Here is a 22,347-nt window from a genome sequence, read left to right on the forward strand (position 1 = left end):
TATAGATAAGATAAGATGAGATATGTTTCCGAATTTTCATTTTAAAAAAACGTTCAAATTTTCTTGCTTGATTGAGGAACTCGCACTCAAATATCCGAACTTCCAGGTTAAATTTATTAGTACAATGTAGTATTTAACTACAAAAATAGAACAACATATTATACTACATACAAAGAAACCCAATCAACATTATTATTTAGCACCGTCCCTATTTGGCATACAAAGAAATTCGATCAAAATTAAATAGTTTTAGCACCGTTTCTAGCACTGGGTCTGGTAATTAAAAGTTAAATTATGTGACGGACAGATGAACTCGTGGTCGGCTTTTTAACTGTTGCTAGTTCTCTTAAATACAAATTTAATAAAAATTGTTTTTCCGTTATAAATTCAAGGCTGAAAATCCCTGTATGGTATTCCCTGTAATTAAATTAAACTCGAAACCGACCATAAGAGGTTGACATGTCTATAAAACCCGTCAAAAAGCTACGATATTTTTAGGCGGACGCCGCCCTCCGGATCGCCCGGTCGGGTTAAATTCCCACGGATTACTCGGCTTATATCCGGCCAACTATTTGGCGTCAGCCCGCGTGTGATCGGTTGCCTGTATATTTCAGTTGCCGAAACACGAATTTTAATTCACGAGCCTAAAGGATGATTCGCGGTTAAAGTATTGCGTATTGGATTTTTGCAATGGCTCTGTTTGTGTTTCCCGATGCGAGGGTTAAGCAGGGTAGGCGTTTAATGAAATCAATTTGTTAGTAGCTTACATGTAAAATGGTTAGTTCACAAACTGTAATATAAGTACAGGAGAATCGGGATAGACCCAATACGAGAGACCCTCGAGAGATTTAAAGTTTTTTATATTTTAATTGCCTTTGTAGGCAGACGAGCATACAGCCCACCTTGTGGTGAGCGGTTACTGTCACCCATGGACGTCAGCAATGCCAAGAGCAGAGCCAAGCCGCTGCCTACCGTTAAGTACTCTCCATAAGCCTCGTTTGAAGAAGGACATGTCATAGCGCTCGGGAAACACCGTGGAGGGGAGCTCATTCCAATGGCGTATGTTAGCCTGTAGCTATTACTCAAAACATTAACATTATAACACGACATTCACTTTACTATATCAGTGTGACATCATACATTGGAAACATACGACTCGGCGCGTATCACGAACGACGCGCGTGCGCAGAGCACTCAGCGCCCCGCGTTAGTCGGTTTGAGATCCTCGGCCGCGAAGCCCGTGTCGCTTGCTTCCCGAACGCTTATTGCTATCTATCGTTTATCCGCTAACAGCAGCTGTTATTGTGAACATTTTGTGTTACGGTTCACTCCTTCTCTTTTCTATGGTTTTGCGTATGTCTTCGTGTCGTCGACCTATCTTATATGTTAAGTAATAAACTTTTTTGTGCACCGGATATCAATATTACCTACGACACCTGGCATTCCTAAGGGACAACTGATATATTTACCATAAGCCTGTCAAAACAAAATCGCATTCTAATTCTCTTTGAACGTATATATTTATTTGATAAATTATAAAAATAGCGTGCAGATTCGGCTACTCAAACATAAACACATCTCTGAACTGTATGCCAATTCAAAATTTATTTTATACAACTCACATTCTGTATGTTAGCTACTGATAAATGAAACAAATAATTGAATTAACAAATTGGTTACGTATTTTACACTGTCCGACATTTTTCACGTAACATTCTTTGCAGTAACGAATATAAAGCATATAAAGGCTTTTCTTTTGCCATCACTATCTTTCACACGCGACTTCCCTACCGTTCATGTAGAAAAAACCGCCCTCGTGAATGGTACTTTTTTGTGGGTACCTTATGGCTTTTCGTATTTGCAAAATTTCATAAAGATTGTTTAAGTAGTTAAGTTTTTTTTTTTTTTTATTGCTTAGATAGGTGGACGAGCTACCTGGTGTTAAGTGGTTACTGGAGCCCATAGACATCCACAACATAAATGCGCCACCCACCTTGAGATATAAGTTCTAAGGTCTCAAGTATAGTTACAACGGCTGCCCCACTCTTCAAACCGAAACGCATTACTGCTTCACGGCAGAAGTAGGCAAGGTGGTGGTACCTACCCGTGCGGACTCACAAGAGGTCCTAGCACCAGGAGTTATGCAAATTATAAGTCGTAAAAGCGTGTCATATAAAAAAAAAAGACGTGTGGCACTCGGGGACTGCCGCGGTAAAGCTATTGCAAAGCATTTTTTATCAACTTATGCAATTACAATTAGACAATAATAATTTAATATTAATAAAACAATAATAAAAATAAGACGACGCTATATTTATAAACATTAACAAAAGCAAAACATTAACTGTCCCCTTCACACTCATAAGCGAGACCGCGTAAGAGAGAGATGGGCAGACTTTTCATGATGCTCATGCAGTGCGACCTCACGCAGCGCGCTTATTCACAAACATTACACCAGCGCAACGTGTTAATGTGTTGAACGCGAGCTACATAGTAGGCGTAGTGTGGGTGTCAGGTTATTTTCGTTACGGAATTTCTTGATTCAGTCGTCGCGCTCAAGGCCCACGATAGAAGCTATGCAATATCTTAAAAACCAGATTCGCGTTTATAGCATTAAGTATTAGGTACGTTACGTCTATTATTCTGTGCAATGATCACGATTCCCCAATCTAAATTAAGACGCCTCCAATCGCCTTAATACTCGGAGTTCGCTCAATAATTCGTAAGTAAATTTCGCGTGACATTAGGCGAAGACAAATTCCGCACCCTGTATTGTAATCGAAGCGAATTCCTGGCGAGCGGCGGGTTAATACACGTTGCTTCATTAGAGCATGCGATACAGCGTGTTGCGCTACCATCGTTACTCAAACATCAAAGTAATTGGAGTTACACGTAATATTATGTACATTGTGTTTGTAAAATATTTTCTCTGCTTCGTAGTAGTTTTCATATGCCTACGTGTATAATTTTACGATATATATTGTTTGGGAATACTACACACTCGTATATTGAGAGCGCGTCTTACTTGCAACTTTTGTACAACGTAGATTTTTAAACTCGAATTGAATTGTAAATGACTTATCTAGTTAATAGAGAACTGGAACTTTTTACTGGTGGTAGGACCTCTTGTGAGTCCGCACGGGTAGGTACTATCACCCTGCCTATTTCTGTCGTGAATCAGTAACGCGTTTCGGTTTGAAGGGTGGGGCAGCCGTTGTCACTGTACTGAGACCTTAGAACTCATATCTCAAGGTGGATGGCGGCATTTACTTTGTAGATGTCTATGGGCTTCGGTAACCACTTAATATCAGGTGGGCCGTGAGCTCATCCACCTAGCTAAGCAATAAAAAAAAAGAACGTTACCGTCGCTGATGGACTACGATAAAGCCAGGAGCATTGCCAAGTCGCCTTCTACAGCTTAGGGCTCTCCTGAAACGTGGTTTGAAGATGAAAATGGTATAAAGAAGGTTCTCAAGAAACACCGTTAGGTGGAGATCATTCCAATGCTACATGGTATGTCGCGAGAGAGACCCCTTGAATTGCACACTTGAATAAGTACTACGTTTTTTAATGTGTTTCTGTAAAACACTATTAACTTGAAAGTAACTTTGAAAAACAAGACAACAAAGAGCCATCAAACCGACAAGCACCTGCCGAAACAGAACGGTGAATGTTTTAAAAATCGAAGTTCCACGAAGTTTAAAACAAATTAAACTCTCGTCTAGAACAATGACAGCCTTAGTTTAAACAGTTGAAACTCGGCGAGGAAGCGACCGCCTGATTGATACAGATCGTTACTCAGAAGTTGGTGCAGGAAGCACCTGGCGTTTTAATTAATATACCTCTGGGGTTCGGGGTTTAACTCACACTGGGTCTCAGAAGTTCGAATCACTAGTTTCGTTTAGATTATTAAGCTATTTCATAGCTTTTATCGCGGGCCTTGAGCGCGGCGACCGAATCATGAAATTCCGTAACGAAAAAACCTTACACCCCTCACTCCGCCTGTCATGTAGCTCGCGTTCACCACATTCACACGTTGCGCTTGTGTAGTGTTTGTGAATAAGCGCGTGGCGTGACGTCACACTGCATGCGCATCATGAAAAGTCTGCCCATCTCTCTCTCGCGCGGTCTAGCTTATAAGTGTAAAGGGGACAGTTAAGGTTTTGCTTTTATTAATGTTTAATATAGCGTAGTCTTGTTTTATTATTGTTTTAATATTAAATTATCATTGTCTAATTATAATTGCATAAGTTGATAAGAAATGCTGTGCAATAGCTTTACCGCGGCAGTTCCCGAGTGCCACACGTTTTTTATCTTAATTGTTCAGGTATTGTCGTTTTTGTTTTTGGGGAGAAACACTCTGAGGAGGAACACACACATTTTTGGGGTGAACACGCTTATTGGTAATCCGGTATTGTATACCAGGGTTTAACCCTTCAAGCAGGAACTAATGATTGGCTCACGTCAGAAATAGGTAGGATGTTAGTACTTACCTGTGCCGCCTCACGATCCTATCCTCATCACTAATAATAGTAGCTAATAGTAGGCAGCGGCTTGGCTCCAAGTCCATGGGCGACGGTAACCACTTACCATCAGGCCGTATGCTAGTCTGCCTACACGGGCAATAAAAAAAAAGTGCAAAAATATAATTTAATTTAAATATTCAACAAAATTTGGAATGTGCATTAATTATATTAGCGTTCGCAAAGTAAGCGTAACATTTTAGACCAAGTTATTTTTGAATTGATGTTACGATACTAGGTTACTTTACATTTTAGCGCTGCACCTCACGAAGCGAAAGTTCCTACCGCGAACACGTTGTGGTTTTAAGGTTAGGGCAGCCATTATTACTATATCAGGGCGTAGGGAGATCGCTGACTGCGTTGGCTGGAGCTGCTTATGGCGGGTCCTTCAGGAACTCGGAGTACCCATGCACCTCATAGCTCTTCTCCAGTCCCTTTACTATGGCAGTCAGGGCACTGTAAGGGTCGACAACACTACGTCAAACCCGTTTAATTTCAGAAGAGGAGTTCGCCAGGGGTGTATTCTGTCACCCATTCTATTTAATATATACGGCGAATACATCATGCGCAAGACCCTAGAAAACTGGGATGGAGACATAACCATAGGTGGTGTCAAAGTGACGAACCTGCGCTACGCAGATGACACCACTCTGCTTGCCACAACAGAAGCAGAGATGACAGAGCTTCTGAACAGGATGGAGCAGATAGGGTTGGAGATGGGACTCGCCATCAACAGATCCAAAACTAAGATCATGGTCGTTGATCGCACAAAAAAGTTGGAGCTTAGTGGAACACTAAACCTTGAGCTTGTTGACAACTTTATTTACCTAGGCTCCAACATTAACAACACTGGATCCAGCGAACTTGAAGTACGACGGCGTATTGGAATGGCAAAGGGAGCCATGACCCAGCTCGGTAAAATCTGGAAGGACCATAACATTACCCAGAAAACAAAGACAAAACTGGTGCTCACTCTGGTCTTTTCCATTTTTATATACGGAGCGGAGACCTGGACCCTTAAAGCAGCTGATCGCAAACGCGTGGATGCTTTTGAGATGTGGTGCTGGAGAAGAATGCTCCGGATACCTTGGACAGCGAAGAGAAGCAATCAGTCTATCTTAGATCAACTGCAGATCAAGACTAGACTGTCCACACTCTGCCTTCGCCGCGCACTCGAGTACTTCGGTCATATTGCTCGGAAAACACCGGATAGCTTAGAAAGACTATTCGTGACAGGGAAGATCGAGGGAAAGAGACCGCGCGGGCGCAGTCCGACAAGGTGGTTCGACCAAATCCGCACCACACTAGAGATCCCATTCCACGACGCCCTTCATGCGGCCAATGATCGGAGGCGCTGGCGGGACATCACAAGGAGTAAAATCATGTCGAATTATAATGGTCACGACCCTCAGCAGTGAGGAAACGACGCGAGGAGGAGGAGGGAGATCGCGCTGTCGTATATGATTGTTGACTTGTGTATTCGTCGGCACAGCAATCCATGGGGGGCGTTAAACCTTAAGAAATGTTGAAATATACAGACTGTAGTATAGACTTTTAATTATTTTAATTATACAGACGGTTAAATAACTTTAATAATCAGGGATTACAGTAATATTTAACGATTTAGTCAATAGTTTGTGTACGACCCACCTCGCGCGACCGCTGTCAATCAGATTACAGAAGGACTCCCTTAAGAAAATAGCATAGTAATTATTAATTACTAGCTGCCGCGGCAGACTTCGTAGTGCCTCAATCTATACTCTATACTAATATTCTAATATTATCTAATATTATCTTATCTTATCTTATCTTATCTATACTAATATTATAAAGAGGAAAGATTTGTTTGTTTGTTTGTTTCGAATAGGCTCCGAAACTACTGGACCGATTTGAAAAATTCTTTTTCCATTAGAAGCCGACATTGTCCCTGATGAACATAGGCTACTTTTTTTTTTTTTTTTTGTTTCATGTGTGTTTTAATGTTTCCGAAGCGAAGCGAGGGCGGGTCGCTAGTCGATAAATAAAAGACCTAAACTTTTGTATTTTAATTCCGAGCATTTTCATATTTATTCACCCTTTAAACCTTCTCTGGACTTCCACGAATAATTCAAGACCAAAATTAGCCAAATCGGTTCAGCCGTTCTGTAGTTTTAACGAGACTAACGAACAGCAATTAATTTTTATATATTTAGATATAGATAGATTAATTAATTATAAACATAGCCAAATAAATCTCAATCAATTAAATTATTTTCTTTTTCTGAAAATGTCGCGCGCCATTGACTGCCTAAATAATTGAAACTTCAATATCATGTTTTAAATAGTTATGGTGTCGGTTGATGCTGTACTTACTGCTGTTACTTTCTTACAATCAAAGGTGAATACGAGCTAAATCTAGACTAAATCATACGATCGTCGGTCGCATTAACCTTTGAAAAATCACGACCTTGATTAAAGGCTCTTTAGTTCAATTACGTTTGAAGAGGGATATGTTATGGCGTTTTGGGAAACACCATGATGTTGATGGATCCAAGACTCGACGAGGCATCGCAAAAACTAATAATGCGTTTCGGTTTAAAGGGCGGGGCAGCCGTTGTAACTATACTGACACCTTAGAACTTATATCTCAAGGTGGGTGGCGCATTTACGTTGTAGATGTCTATGGGCTCCAGTAACCACTTAACACTAGGTGGGCTGTGAGCTCGTCCACCTATCTAAGCAATAAAAAAAAACAGAAAATTGCCTCTGGTTGAAAACTGTGTTCTAGGTATAGACTCTACTATAGTGGTGTGATCATGCAAATAAAACAACATGCTCATCTCAGTCAGTTGCTTACAGCAGTGCCTGTATAAAATAACATAAAATATGAACGGATCCGCGGTCAAGAGTATGTCTTGATAATGGCGGGCAAAACGCGCAACTGTCTCTTTGACGTCTTTCGAATTCTATTCATAAAACATGAATTTTCTTTTCATAATCGGTATTTGCATGTTCATCCATCAGAAATCTTCCTAAGTTCATTCAAATAAAAAGCTCATGAATAAATTAAATGAAAATTAACGAAGCTCCAAAGCTTTCCGTCGAGTTTCGCGTTATGTTTAATTCCGTTTCACTTGACCCTTATTTATTTTAAGAATTCAATTATTCAACTTACGGTTGAATTGTTTTTAAATGAAGACGCTGAGTCGTTTGATCTGTGAAAGATATTTATGGATTTGTAATTGAGTGTTTGGAGTCTAATGAACAAATTGACTAGTATTAGGCGGACATGTGATTTTAAAAATGTGTACTACAATTTTGTTTGTGCTGGTAATTCGAAACACCGGAGTATCACCGCTGCTACACGTGTAGGCTGTGGGGTGGTATGTAAAAGTGTTCCTCCGCTAAAAATCTTACTATTTTTCCCACCACCCAAGGGCCCTAATATGAACGCTGAAGTCATTGCCGTATATTGGTTTCATGTCATGGTTTTACCGCAAATTCCTAATAAATTGTTGCAAGTCACCTAATAATTTAATTGCGTCTTAGATTCCCCGACAGTGGACGATTTTCCCAAACAATCTTCTAATCAATAAGGGGTTTTAAAGGAAGACAAATAAAACACATCTTCTAGTAAAGACGATGACAGCAACCCCGCCTGGCTGAAAAAATAACTGTACAAACTCTGGATGAATTGCTTTTCATCGCATAGAGTACAAACAAACATACAAACATTGATTTTTAATTACATTTTTTAAAATGATGATAGATGTTAACTTTTTTTTTTATTGCTTAGATGGGTGGACGAGCTCACAGCCCACCTGGTGTTAAGTGGTTACTGGAGCCCATAGATATCCACAACGTAAATGCGCCACCCACCTTGAGATACAAGTTCTAAGGTCTCAAGTATAGTTACAATAGTTAGTTAGTACTAAAATGTGTCTTGATAAAAATCAGCGAAACAAACTCAGCGGATTTGTTTTTTTTTAGTATTCTCTCACGTTATCATGCCGTTTTTCAATTAAAACAACCATCAAAATTACAAGTAAAGTTCTCACAAGTAATGTTTCATTTCCATACTATATAATAGTGTAATTAACATCTAATATATAAAATTCTCGTGTCACAGTTTTCGTTGCCATACTCCTCCGAAACGGCTCGACCGATTTTCGTGAATCTTAGCGTGCATATCGGTCAGGGTTGAGAATCGAACAACATCTATTTTTCATCCCCCTAAATGTTAACAGTGGTCCACCCCTAAATTTTATTTGTTATTTTTTAGACGAAAATCTTTGTTTTTATTTTTTTATGATACAGCATACAAAAATACATACAACCCTAAATTTTCACCCTTCTACGATTAACCCTTATTTTTTATTTGCTAATTAAAAACTTTAAATTTTTTTGCGAGAATTTTGTTTTCATTTTGTCATGACGTAGAATAAAAAAATTCATATTACTCTGAAATTTTCACCCCTCTACGATCAACCCCTATTTTTATTTGTTAATTATAAACTTAAATTTTTTTGGCAAGATTTTCATTTTTATTTTTATTTTGTCATGAATTAAAATAAAAAATCTGATGTTACTCTCAATTTTTCATCCCTCTATGATCAACCCCTATTTTTTATTTGTTAATTATAAACTTTAATTTTTTTGGCAAGTTTTTTATTTTGTTTTGTCATGACTTAAAATAAAAAAAATCATATTACTCTCAATTTTCACTCTTATATGATCAACCCCTATTTTTCCATCCCGATTAATATTTTTTTTATTCTATGCACAGATCCGCAATAAGGTTGCAAGATGGCAATCAAATATTGTAATTGTAGTACGATAAATTCTTATTCAGAGTTTATAAATTCAAGTTCCTTTAATTATGATTTTTTTTAAATTGAATTTGGTCTCCCGCCCTCGCCGGTCGACTACTGATCAACTATCAATCGATCAGCTATCCCCGCCAGGTGTCACCACTCATCCAGCAAACATCACGTAGTAGGGATGAGAACGAAGCCGGTCTCCTGTCTTACTTACTCACTCATAGATTATACACTTAATATATTTGAGAGCTATACAATACTATACATTTTTCAGCCATGTTTTATTGGTTTTATTTGTGTATCAATAGTATGTTCAGTAGGTCTGAGAATCGGCTACTATCTATTTTTCATACCCCTAAGTGAAAAGGGTGGTCTACCCCAAACATTTATTTTTTATTTTAATTTTTTGGATATTTTTTTATGTTTATAATGAGGTATTATGTGGTTAAGTGAGGTTTTTTTTTCTCAGTAGAATTTCCCTAGAAATCTTATTTAAGGCAACACAACGTTTGCCGGGTCAGCTAGTAAAATTATAAATTCGAAATTAAACTGTAAATCTAGTTTTAGTTTCATCTATTTTGCGACTCGCGAAAGCCGAAGAAAATACTATTTGTGTTGCTTTGAAACCAGCGCATTCAGAATCCGAAGTATTTATTATAAACAATTTTTATTTTCCCTCCGCACGTTGGATGGCCCGCTGTGCTCGCGAGCCGTAAGCTTATTAAAGATGTCGCCGGCAAGGATTCGTTTAATTCTATAAACGACGGCGCATTATTCGGAGACCGAGATATTTCTCAGGCTTTGTGCTCTAAAACTGGTTAGGTTTATGCACTGAAGTTTGAATAAACACTTTGAATTTAATTCAGGAAATATAGAGAGGTGCTTTATATTACAAATTGGGTAATTAACTCAGGAAATTTAGAAATGTGTTTTATTGAAGAGATTGGCGAAGGTTAGAAGGAGAAAACGAAGGAATTGGCGAAGGAGAAAACATGTTTCGCCGACACCAGGTAACTGGTAGAAGGGCAGGATAATGATGATGATTGGCGAAGGTTAGAGAAGTTCAGCGCCTTGATAATGTCAAATTACTGTTTAGAATAATGAAGATCAGAATGCGTGAATTGTTTGCTGTAGAAACACTGACTGTAGAAAAACTGATTATTAGTGACTTACCTTTGCTTATCGAATTCAATGATTCTGTTCTTTTATCTTATCTATACTAATATATAAATCTACAGTGTTTTTTACGGATGTTACGTTATGACTACTGAACCATGCATCCGATTGACTTGAAACTTGGTATCCATGTAGAAAATACATGTACATAATGGATAGGCTAATATTTATATGAGTGTTGGACTCTCTAATAATAATGACAGTAAATAATAATGTTAATTTTAAATGCCCAGCGAAGCGGGCGAGTCGGCGAGTATTTTATAATTTCATTTGAGGATGGAGTAGTGGAGGGGAGCTCAGAGCAAGATAATCCATGGCAAAATCCTCCATTGAACGCAGTTGTTAGGGATGCTAGGGACGATGGAATTATATCAAGCGGTTCGTCAGTGTATTTAGCTACTAATTGATTAGATCGTAAGGTCTAATTCCGCGTTTTGTTCTAGTTCCTATACGCTTCGAAAACTATAAAGCTATAGAAATCTCTGAAACGGTAAAATTGTTTTCAATAATGTCTGCGATCCTAGAAAGTTCCAGAATGTATTATTATGCCATTATAAATTTAAAACTTTGCTTTTCCTACAAATAAATTATTTTCATTAATTTCAAATTCTCTTTGAATAGTACGTACAGAGCTACTTCGTTTCCGTCAGACAAGCGTTATTTTCCTCAAAACTTGTTTATAATTCGAGTGAAATTTCACCTGATTCAATGTCGAAGCTATGAGAACACAGGCACCTCTCATATACAAACACCGTAACAAGTTACGAAAGTTTCTTCTATTTCGTGAAAAAGAATCATGTAGACGAGACGGCAAACCCGTTCAAGTTCAATCGGGAACATTTTTTTAAGCTTAGTAAAGTATAAGAGCCCGCGTCATACCCGGTGACAGGTTGCAGAAAGGTAGCACCCACCTATTTTCAGACACGACTTGGAATTCTCAACTGGAAGAAGCCTCAACTCTTCTAGGGGCTACTCTTTTGACTGTAGATTTAAAAAGAATAGCAGTATATTTGTTAGTATTTGGGTAAGGAATTATCCTCATCATCATCATCATCATCATACGAAACCACAGTCTCCGTTGCAGTGCAATGACAGTTCTTCGAATCGGAACACCAGAGATACATCGTGATTAGGAGGGTGTATTCAGAAAAAGTCAGCGTGTTTTATCATCCCTGAAAAATTCTGGAAAATATTAGCTTTCAAGACATCATGTCTCTATACCAGCGGTCATGTTCGACTCTACAATATTAGCGACGTCGATGGATCACTTCCTCATAATGTCATAAAATGTATTCTGAACTTTGTCAGAGTGGCTCAGAATACCTTCAAGGATGGGTGCAAGTCCATTACAATTGGATCACGTCCATACAATTAACATCACATCTAAAGCTTGCTTATGAATAATTGCTCACTAAAGTAATAGACATTTTTTTTGTTCTTCGATATGATGGGGATGAGCTCACAGCCTACCTGGTATTAAGTGGATCCCAGAGCCCACAGACATGTACCACGTAAATGCCGCCACCTACCTTGAGACATGAGTTCTAAGTCTCAGTTTTTATAGCACAACGGCTGCTCCGCCCTTCAAACTGAAACGCATTACTGCTTCACGGCAGAAATAGGCAGGGTGGTAGTACCTGCTCATGTGGACTCAAAAGACGTCTTACCACTAGTAAATTTACTGGTAGGGCGGCTTGTGAGCCCGCACGGGTAGGCACCATCGCTTCGCCTATTTCTGCAATGAACCAGTAATGCTTTCCGGTTTAAAGGGTGCGGGTAGAGGTATTTACTTGATGAATATCTATGAGCTCCAGTGACCACTTGACATCAGGTCGGCCGTGAGTTCGTCCACCCATTATAGTGATAAAAAAAAACTTTCTAAGCTTCAAACACTTTCTGCATAAATAAAATTTAGCTTCAACGATTCCCCGGAGTAACTTATCTCCTTCAATAATTGTGATATTATTACTACAAGAACATTGTAATTACTCAGTTATTCTCAACGAGCTAAAACTCAAGTTCCCCGCAAAGTTAAAAGTACACGGTGTAACTTTACGTCTTTAGTTATTAATTAAGTCCTCGAAATGTTTCAGACTATGTCGAATTTAATATACGACATGAACTTAAATTTAAATTATGTATTTCAATTTTGGGTGTTACTTTATTTTTGTATTCTGTTGATGCTTTGTTTACTCGATTGAATTGATATATTTATATAGTTTGTTGCGTAGTTCTTCTTGGCATATTAGAAATATGGTTTTTGTATTATTACCAGCGATAGGACACTACATATGGGTCACACAAACAGGACGTAAAAATACTGTACTTGAAGTCGTACTTGGCGACCGAAAACTGTTTTATAATCTATATATATATTTCTTCTGTGTGTGTGTTTGTCACAGAGCTCCTAAGCGGCTGGAGCGATTTTAATGAAATTTTCTGTGTACCTTCAGGTGGATTCAAGAATGGTTTAGATTTACAAATCGGCCCGGCAGATGGCGATGCAGTCGGTGTCTAGGTTATTTATCTTTCCTAGAAATAATTTATATGGCAAAACAACGTTTGCCGGGCTAGCCGGTATTGTTTAACCCGACAAGCATCTGTCGTTTTAGTAAGCCTGAATTTTGTGACTATGCCGATATAACTGTATCTCTAGTGACAATGGACACCGTGCGTCACTTGATTTGTGTTACATTGCGAGTGTTCCATCCGAACCCAGCCCCCTCGTGGTAGCCTAGGGCTCCGGAAACCAGCACGAGGTCCCGTCGAACACGTGCCGCAATCCGCAGCGTCGTATGTACTTTTTTAACAAAATATTAGTTTATCACTCACTGGAATCGATGACCTCGTCGAATTACGCCAAGGCCTTAGGGCGAGGATGGATAAGGATATAGTGATAATGAAAAACCGTAGCTAACCGTCACACATGTAGGTACTGTTCCGTTCGAGAGGCAAGCAGAAGTGACAGATGTCAAGTCGCGAAGGCACCGATAAACCGCGACCCGTTTTGCCGTGGTAAAAACTCAAAAACCCACAGATTGATTTCTAACAGCGTGTTTAATATATTTGCGAACATGATTCTATTCATGTTGTTTCCTCTTCTTGTATTTGATGTCTTTAGACAGTAGACCCAACAAAACTAAGCTGCACTTTATTAGTTATAAAATTATCAAATAAATTATCGCCATCCACTTTGAAATACGAGGGCGGAGGAGGATTAGAAAGTCTATCATTGAAATTTTGTACATCGTTCCGTTATTATTAAAGTTCAATAAATTTATAGGACCATCGTTAAAATTTGGTATCCTGAATTAATAACAATAGTATAGGTACCTTATGCTATAATTGCATAAAAATAAAAATTACGATCGTTAAAAGACAATTGACTGACTTAGTTCAACACAAAGAACTAACCACTGGGCACACTCAAAGACGCAAAAACCGTAAACTCAAACAAAATATCTGGTATCGAACTGAAAAATTCCAGTTCTATCCGGTCCGGGGCAGTTAGCGTGCGCGCCGCACTCAATCCACTAATGGTAGCTGTGTCTCGAAGCGCTCCTGAATAATGCGCCCCTTTGTGCCGACTCCGCCGTTCTCTTGCGACAGCTAATTTGCCTGATATCTGCGGAAAAGTTGTTGTTTGATTGGCCCGTGACGTCACTGAGCACGTCTCGCTTCCGTTGCTTAAGTATTTCATTGGGCAACAACCATATAAACTGGGAAACCATAGATGTGCATGTCACTGCTCCCTTTTAAAATAATTTATAATAATGAAAAATAAACGAATCTGTCAACCAATAAAGCGCAGGGTTCCACCCATTTCTGTCACGTATTCCTGACCCAAGCATATGACATCCATAGCTACTTTTTTTAATGCAGATTGGTGGACGATATCACAGCCCACCTGGTGTTAAGTGATTACCGGAGCCCATACACATCCACATCGTAAATGCCGCCACCCACTTCGAGACATGAGTTCTAAGGTCTCAGTATAGTTACAATGGCTGCCCAATCTTCCAAACCGAAACACATTTCTGCTTCACTGTAGAAATAGACAGGGTGGTGGTACCTACCCGTGCGGACTCACAAGATGTCTTACCACCAGTAAACTTTCTAACCCAAATTTTTCTTCTAACCTACTTCAGTTTCTAACCCAAACATAGGACATCCGGTATTTCAAATCTAGACTTATACATCACATTTGAATATAGAAATGGCATTTACATAATTATCTCCATAACTCGGACCGTTTATTGCAAAAAATAACTAAATTGTAGAGCTCTCTCAGCCTAGGTAGCCGTAGAGGGCTCTCCACGACCCGTCGGTCGGGCGTTGTCAGGGTGGCGCCGCGTGTCTGGTTGTAGCGTTGACCGCAGGAACCCCCCTACTCTGACCAGGTTCAGACCCCAGACGGAGATCGGACGGCGAGTGTAAGATAAAAGGGAGTCGTTTAGTGCGGTAGGGCCCTAAGACTCCTTGGGCCCGCCGTCTGCTCCCAACATCTGCAGATCGGGAAGCCCCACAGACCTCGTAAGAGGTTTGGCCCCCCGGCACGAAAAACCAAGCCTTAGAGTGCTATGCCAGCGTCACCGAGCTAGGTTATTTGTCAATTGCTGCTCCGGTACCCTATATACTTTCGTATTATCAGTTGATTACTTAGACGAGAAAACATGACAAGCCACCAAACTCACTTGCGTATTTGTATAGCATGGATTTTAACGTAATTCTACCTAATTTCCGTCATCTTAAAATTTACATTCCTATTTATCAAAAATCCAGGCCAATTCTGAATCTACTTTGTTTTCAACAGAAAGCACTTTACGTCCGTCTGTTAGTCTACCTAAAGTTTGATACTAATGCAATTGCAGCAACCACTTTAACTAGATCTTCTTAAGCACGCAAACTCTATGCCAAGTAAAGGCTTTATTACGCCGGACAGTTTCGAAGCATTTTACTGAAGTTTTAATTAGAAAAAGAGTAACTAATTGCGTGTTTAAACAGTTTCTTCGTAATTATCTTTGTCTTTAGTTGTAGTTGTATATATTGGCTTTTATTTGTTCGGCCGATTAGCTGGTGGTGGTATGTTTAGCTCCTCACTAGTAATTTCGACTATATTTCCCATTTTTGCCGCAATCAATAAATATAATTGAGTAATAAATATAATAATGAAGTCGTCGTAGCCTAAAGGACGTTCGGTGCATTCACCAATTTATCTAATGAAATACATACTTAACAATTGTTCACGATTGACTTCCACGGTGAAGGAATAACATCGTGTAATAAAAATCGAACCCGCAAAATTATAATTTGCGTAATTACTGGTGGTAGGACCTCTTGTGAGTCCGCACGGGTAGGTACCATCGCCCCGCCTATTTCTGCCGTGAAGCAGTAATGCGTTTCGGTTTGAAGGGTGGGGCAGCCGTTGTAACTATACTGAGACCTTAGAACTTATATCTCAAGGTGGGTGGCGCACTTACGTTGTAGATGTCTATGGGCTCCAGTAACCACTTAATATCAGGTGGGCTGTGAGCTCGTCCACCCATCTAAGCAATAAAAAATTTATATATTTTATATAATTAAAATTTACAGACCTTTAGAAGACGTATATTTCATTTTTTGAAGACGTTTTTAGACACTTAATTCAAATTGTAATTGATTTGTATGCAATGCGTTTTCATATCTATTTGATTGTTACATGATAAGATCTTATTTGTTCTAAAATTATATCATAGTAGTCGAAATTCAACAAATGGTAAAAATAAAGACATCAATACATGTCTTCGTCTATGTTTTTGGTATCCATAGCACCGCAGTAGCTTTTAGTTCGTGGAAAATATTGAAAATTTAGGATCATTTGGAATTAAAATTTGATATAATAGCTCTTAGCATTTTATGTAATGAAAATCAGTTAATTTTTGAGAGTTAGTTATATGGGTACTGCTATTTTTATAATCGTTGAGTAATGAATTCGGTTATTTTGATAAATACAATTTTTTTCGTTTTCTTCGAAATAGTAATTTTCATTAAGAGCGGGTAACACGGTAATTTTATTTAGTTTTTTTTTTTCAGTAACTTACTCGTAGACCGAAGAAGACATGGATGGAGTGTGTGAATGACGATATGAGAGAGAGAGGAGTGAGTGTTGAGATGACGGCTGATAGAAGAGAATGGAAGAGAAAAATTAGCTGTCCCCCGACCCCATCTAGTGGAATAAGGTGGAGAAAAAGTAGAAGTCGTCTGTGTAATTACAATAGTGAAAAGTTAATATGTACTACAGTCTGCATATTTTAATGCTTAGTGAGATTCAAGGTCCATCATGGATTTCTCTGCCGACGAGCTCATCAACCAAAAATTATATGCCAAAGCGCGAAAAACACCCCGACGCTTCGATAAATATATGAATAAAATCCATGTATATAAATAAAAATTAATCCTAATTTATATGTGTACCCGACTGTACCCCCGTGCGTTTCTAAACGATTCTTTCGATTTTGATGAAATTAGATGCGGTTGTTGCTGTTGTTGTTGTTGATGGTTGTACCATTGGTAGGTGCTTGTGTCAACAATCTCGCGTGTTCCATACATTTAGCGATACTGAGTATGTAAGGGTTTCACTAGTAAATTATATATTTAAACTGGGTCGAGCCGCTGTATACGCCCAGCCCACAATAAATCCAGCCCGACCTCCAAGAGGTATCTCGGCCGTAGAACAATTACACTCGAGCTAGAGATGGGGCCCTTCGATACCTCGAGAAGTTCCGTCGTTATTGTTTTATCTCCGATCTCGTGCCATTTGTAAAGATTTGCATAATAACATCGAAAATGTATTTTAGTTCATACGTTGACTATTTCGGCATGAATAATGCTCACCTTAAACATTAGGTCGAGGTTGTATGGTATATCGGGTTGCCTTGGTTCGTGTTTCACCAGCTTCTTTACGGCAGAAAAACGCAGGATAGTGACGCTTATCTGTGCTGGCTCACACCACGCCCTGCCCACCGATGGCACGTTCACACACATCCGAGCCGGCCCTAAAAATCCTTTTCAACATCCTTTGTTTCCCGAGGCCCTTCAAACGGGAAGGAGGATAAATATTTCGTTTCGACGACTGGAAATGCGCAGGACAGTTTTCTGACAACAATAACTCGGGCCGTTCGAGTGCGGCCGCCCTTTTCAAAATCTTTCCTTTTTTATCTAAAGGTGATTTTTGCGCAAGGGTCGTCCTGTGTGGCGTGGTGTAAGTCGCGAGGGTTTTCGTGTTATCGTCAAGTTGGCGCTTGTTTGCCATTTCATGGAGACCTTTTGTGACCAGAGAGGTAGGTATACCAGCCCGTTACTGCCGATGGGAAGTAATCATGCGGTTAGTTAGTACGGTAGTTTAATTCAGTACAATTTTCGGACTTATCCATCGATATTAGCAGAGGAATTTTCACTGTTGTTTTTGTAATTGTTTATAGTGGTGATGTCATTAGAATAGCAGTGTTACCAAGGCTAAGGCCTCTGTTCTTGCCAGCTTATTGTTGAGTTTAAAGGCCTTAAATGGTTTACGCGACTAGCAATTTCATTTCCGCTGTCGCTTATGAATGTGACCGAATCATCTCTGGTCCGATGGCACTGCTCACCCGGGCCCTATAAACTGACAATTCAATTACAAACAACGCAGACTACGGAATCCTGGCATTCCGGGCGTCGAATGATATTGAACTTTTTCGGATTGATTCTGAGTGAACAGCGCTTGGTAACGGTATGACGTCACTTTGGACTTTTACCTGACTTTGCTGATTTGATTGGGAGATGAGGGTGTCTGTGTGAAGTGCAGTGGCGAACACAGGATCCGTTTTTCAAGTGGATGTGAAGGATCGAATGTGGAACTATAACAGTGGTAAAATTCCTGAGTGGAACTCTGGGACTGTCATTGAAAATTACGTAAAACTGTATAAGATATTTGAATCAATGGTACAAAATGAGAGGAAAACCACCGTAGATTTGAAGAACTTTGAAGATGAAGAGAAGATAATGCGTCAAAATTTTACGGATTAAAAAACAAAATACAGTGAATTTCATTAATAACGACCTCGGTTATAACGACTTTTTGGTTATAGCGATGTCAAACTTCAGTTCCTTAAATTTAAAGCATACTTTCCTAAGAAATTCATTCGGTTATAGCGACCTCCGGATATAGCGACGACACTAAAGTACCCCCTCCTCCGTCGTTATAACCGAAATTCACTGTGTGTATAAACAAGAAAATCACAGTGTGATTTTTATTGGGTTAGAAGGACTTCCGTCTATAAGTTGGGGGATAGTATGTGTGTCATATCAGAGTTAAGCTGACTAAAACCACGGGGTTTCTTCTTCTTGACTCTTCGCGGGAAGCTCGAGCGGTGGTTGACGCTGCCACAATCGCTAGGTCGAGGGTTGTCTATTCAGATGTTGTCGCCAACTATTACTTATAAAAATACTAGCTGTACCCGCCTGCTTCGCTGGGCATTTAAAATTAACATTATTATTTCTCACCCCCACAAAAATTCTCATCATTAACGCCCCAGCAACTGATTTAGGAAGTCCAACACTCATATAAATATTAGCCTATCCATTAAGTACATTTATTTTCTACATGAATACCAAGTTTCAAGTTAATCGGATGCATGGTTCAGTAGTTATAACGGAACATCCGTAAAAACCACTGTAGATTTATATATTGGTATAGATGACAGTAAAAACCTTTGCGGTTTTGAGATTAAACTGTAAAATTAGAAACCGAAGTAATAACTGAAGTCATAATTTTTAAATACACGTAACAATAACAGAATATAAAATTTAAATTCTCAACGAACACATTAACGGGAGCTCATTGAAAACTTGGCGCTCGAAAATAAACAAGATTTTCTTTCAGTTGGACGAATTTGGACAATGAGCCGAATTCGTGGCAATGTTTCATTGTTCGGGAACATTTCTTTTTCATTTCGTTTCATTATTACAACGCTACTTAACATCTCGATGATTCAGACTCTTATGTTCTGATGAAAAATTTAATATCCCTTTAAACTTCTTCTCGTGTTTTAATAATGTTCTGGTTATATTTGATTTTGGTGTGTGAGATAAAAGTCTATTTTAGTACACAGTATATGAAATACGACATTTTGTTTGCAATGGCTTTGATTTCATAATTTGAATTAATTAGTTACGCGGTTTCTAAATGAGTACTCAAACTCATATGTATCACAGCCTATATGACTTGTAGACTAAAAGCCATAAGGTGATCGAAGTTTCAAAGGCGGATATTTTATCGTCAAGCCGAAATGTATGACTGATTTATGTCAGTGAATACGGTAATCTTAAAGGATAAGAGATACATTGAAAGCTGTGTTGTTTGACTCACATATGCTCAGACTTAGACGGGATTTCCCTGGTGCTTTTGTGACTCGGTGGGATTAAGCTAGATACATTTACATGATCTTCAAACGAAGCCTCGTTTAAAGGTAGCCGCTGCCTACCGTTAAGTACTCTCCACAGGCTTGTGGCTCTGCCCCTGGCATTACTGAAGTCCATGGGCGATGGTAAGCACTGACCATCAGGTGGGCTGTATGCTCTGCCTACAAGGTAGATAAAAAAAAACATGTGTGCCACGTGGGGACTGCCGCGGTAAAGCTATTGCATAGCATTTTTTATCAACTTATGCAATTATAATTAGATAGTAAGAATTTAATATTAAAACAATAATAAAATAAGACCACGCTATATTTATAAACATTAGCAAATCAAAACACCAACTGTCCCCTTCACCCTCATAAGCTAGTCTGCGCGAGAGAGAGATGGGAAGACTTTTCATGATGCGCATGCCGTGCGACGTCACGCCGCGCGCTTATTCACAAACACTACACAAGCGCAACGTGTGAATGTGTTGAACGCGACCTAGACAGTAGGCGGAGTGGGCGGTGTTAGGTTTGATTTTCGTTACGAATTTTTATGAATAGGTCGGCGCGCTCAAAAAAAAATTTTTTCGAGCGGTAATTTTCTTGACAACGTGTATGGTGATAGCGTCTGTGTTTTTGTTCTAGGTGAGGGCGTGCGCAGTTGCGAGCGGCGACGCGGCGCGGGTGCTGTGTCGCGCGGCATGCGGCGCCGGCCGCTGCTGACGCTCTTGCTGCTCGCGCTCTTGCGCGCGCACGGCTTACTTGCCGCATCCGGAGGTACGTGCTCTTTGACGGTCCAAACTTTTCACTATAGACTTGAAACTTTTATAATCGCGACGGTGTGATGACTCAGTGCCTTGTAGAGCATGATTGAGGGTACAAGAGCGCGCGGCAAATTAACAATGGTTCGACCAAAAAAGCAGCCTATTTCTGCCGTGAAGCAGTAATGCGTTTCGGTTTGAAGGGTGGGGCAGCCGTTGAAACTATATTGAGACCTTAGAACTTATATCTCAAGGTGGCTGGCGCATTTATGTCATAGATGTCTATGGGCTCCAGTAACCACTTAACACCAGGTGGGCTGCTCGTCCACCCATCTAAGTAATAAAAAAGAGCTCTTAATTTGTCCCGTCAACGTTTGCACAAGAAAGGCCACAGTACGCGAAGAAGGGCCACGTCTTGTGAAGTGCACCACCCTTAGAACTGATAACCACGACCGCTCTGCTAAGAGTCCAAACGACCAAGAAGAAACTAGTTGGAACGTTTAAATGCTCGTCAAGTCGAAGGTTCTAGAGGCGGATTTTTTTAAAGATTTTGATGCATTTTAGTTGTTATGATAAGTTTTCGTGAAAATACAAAGAAATCAATAATAACGTCATTATATTTTTCCGGTTCAAAATTGTCAAATAATTAATCGCCGTGAAGTAATTTAGTTTCAGTGTTTTAACTACTTCATTTTGCGTGATAGTTAAATATAAGCCACTAATTTCTTTGAACTTGAGACATATTTTGTGGTTTGAGCGATATAGTCCATTTCGTGAGCATGCACTCATTACATATACCCTTACTTATATCAAACATCAGTAAATGGAGAGACTTTTTTTCTCCGTTGTCCTAAATACTCTTTCGTGCTCTTTGAAGTCGTCATGGACTAACAAACAAATAAAACGCCCGGTGGTCTCGAGCGATGTGACTGTGCCGGTGTTCAAATCTCTCAGGCGCGTACCTATCTAAGCAAAATGTACCTGATGCGTCCTATCAGGAACACGCGAGTAATTTGAAAAAATACGCGTAATGCTTAGTGATCGTCACAAAAAAGCGTATAGATAATACGGAGTGGATAATCGCTAGTTAGTTTTTAATCTGAGGATATATAATGATCCCCTCATCTCCTTTTTACCATCACACTTGTCGCCACCGGATTTGGAATGAGCTCCCCTCCACGGTGTTTCCTGAACGCTACGAAAAGCTCGTTTGAAGAACATGTCCTTCTTCAAACCAGCTTTTGAGGCTTGCGGAGAGTACTCAATGGTAGACAGCGGCTTGGCTTTCTGCCCTGGCTTTGCTCCTCTGCCTACAAAGGCAATAAATAAAATAAAATCATTTTCCGTGTCATAATAAAAGAGTGTATGGTTTACGTGATGGGTCAACTCCTCATCCACGATGCTTCTCTTCAAAAGCGAGTATTTTTTTACACCTGAAGCTAATGGGAAAAAATGTTAATTAACATCATGGGTACTTTTGTCTGTATCCTCATTATTTGATCAGGCTCGGTGGATTTTAGAAGGAATCCCCTAAAGACGTTTGAGCGGCTAATTAAAAGATAATGGAAAATTTTCAAGTGAGGCTTAAGTATGTAAATTAGTTTTGGGAAAATTTGACCCCTCGGAAGGTCTGAATACCGAGAGACTTGGATCCTAGTGTAATTACTTC

At 39.5% G+C, this 22,347-nt stretch overlaps 1 protein-coding gene across 12 annotated transcripts in view; it reads left to right on the forward strand.

Moving 5' to 3' along the window:
• Positions 1-22,347, forward strand: part of mmd (disintegrin and metalloproteinase domain-containing protein mind-meld) — a 937,314-nt gene that overhangs the window by 132,010 nt on the left and 782,957 nt on the right. For all 12 annotated transcript variants that reach the window (XR_016323709.1, XM_089730674.1, XM_089730671.1 and 9 more), the window contains one exon: positions 20,563-20,694. Coding sequence is in view for 11 of the 12 variants with exons in the window: in XM_089730674.1 (XP_089586800.1) it covers positions 20,563-20,694 (132 nt within the window). In the remaining variant the exon portion in view is untranslated. The remainder of the gene's footprint in view (positions 1-20,562; positions 20,695-22,347) is intronic.

Source organism: Bombyx mandarina, chromosome 10 (genome assembly GCF_030267445.1).
Source record: "Bombyx mandarina strain Sakado chromosome 10, ASM3026744v2".
Classification (NCBI taxonomy): domain Eukaryota; kingdom Metazoa; phylum Arthropoda; class Insecta; order Lepidoptera; family Bombycidae; genus Bombyx; species Bombyx mandarina.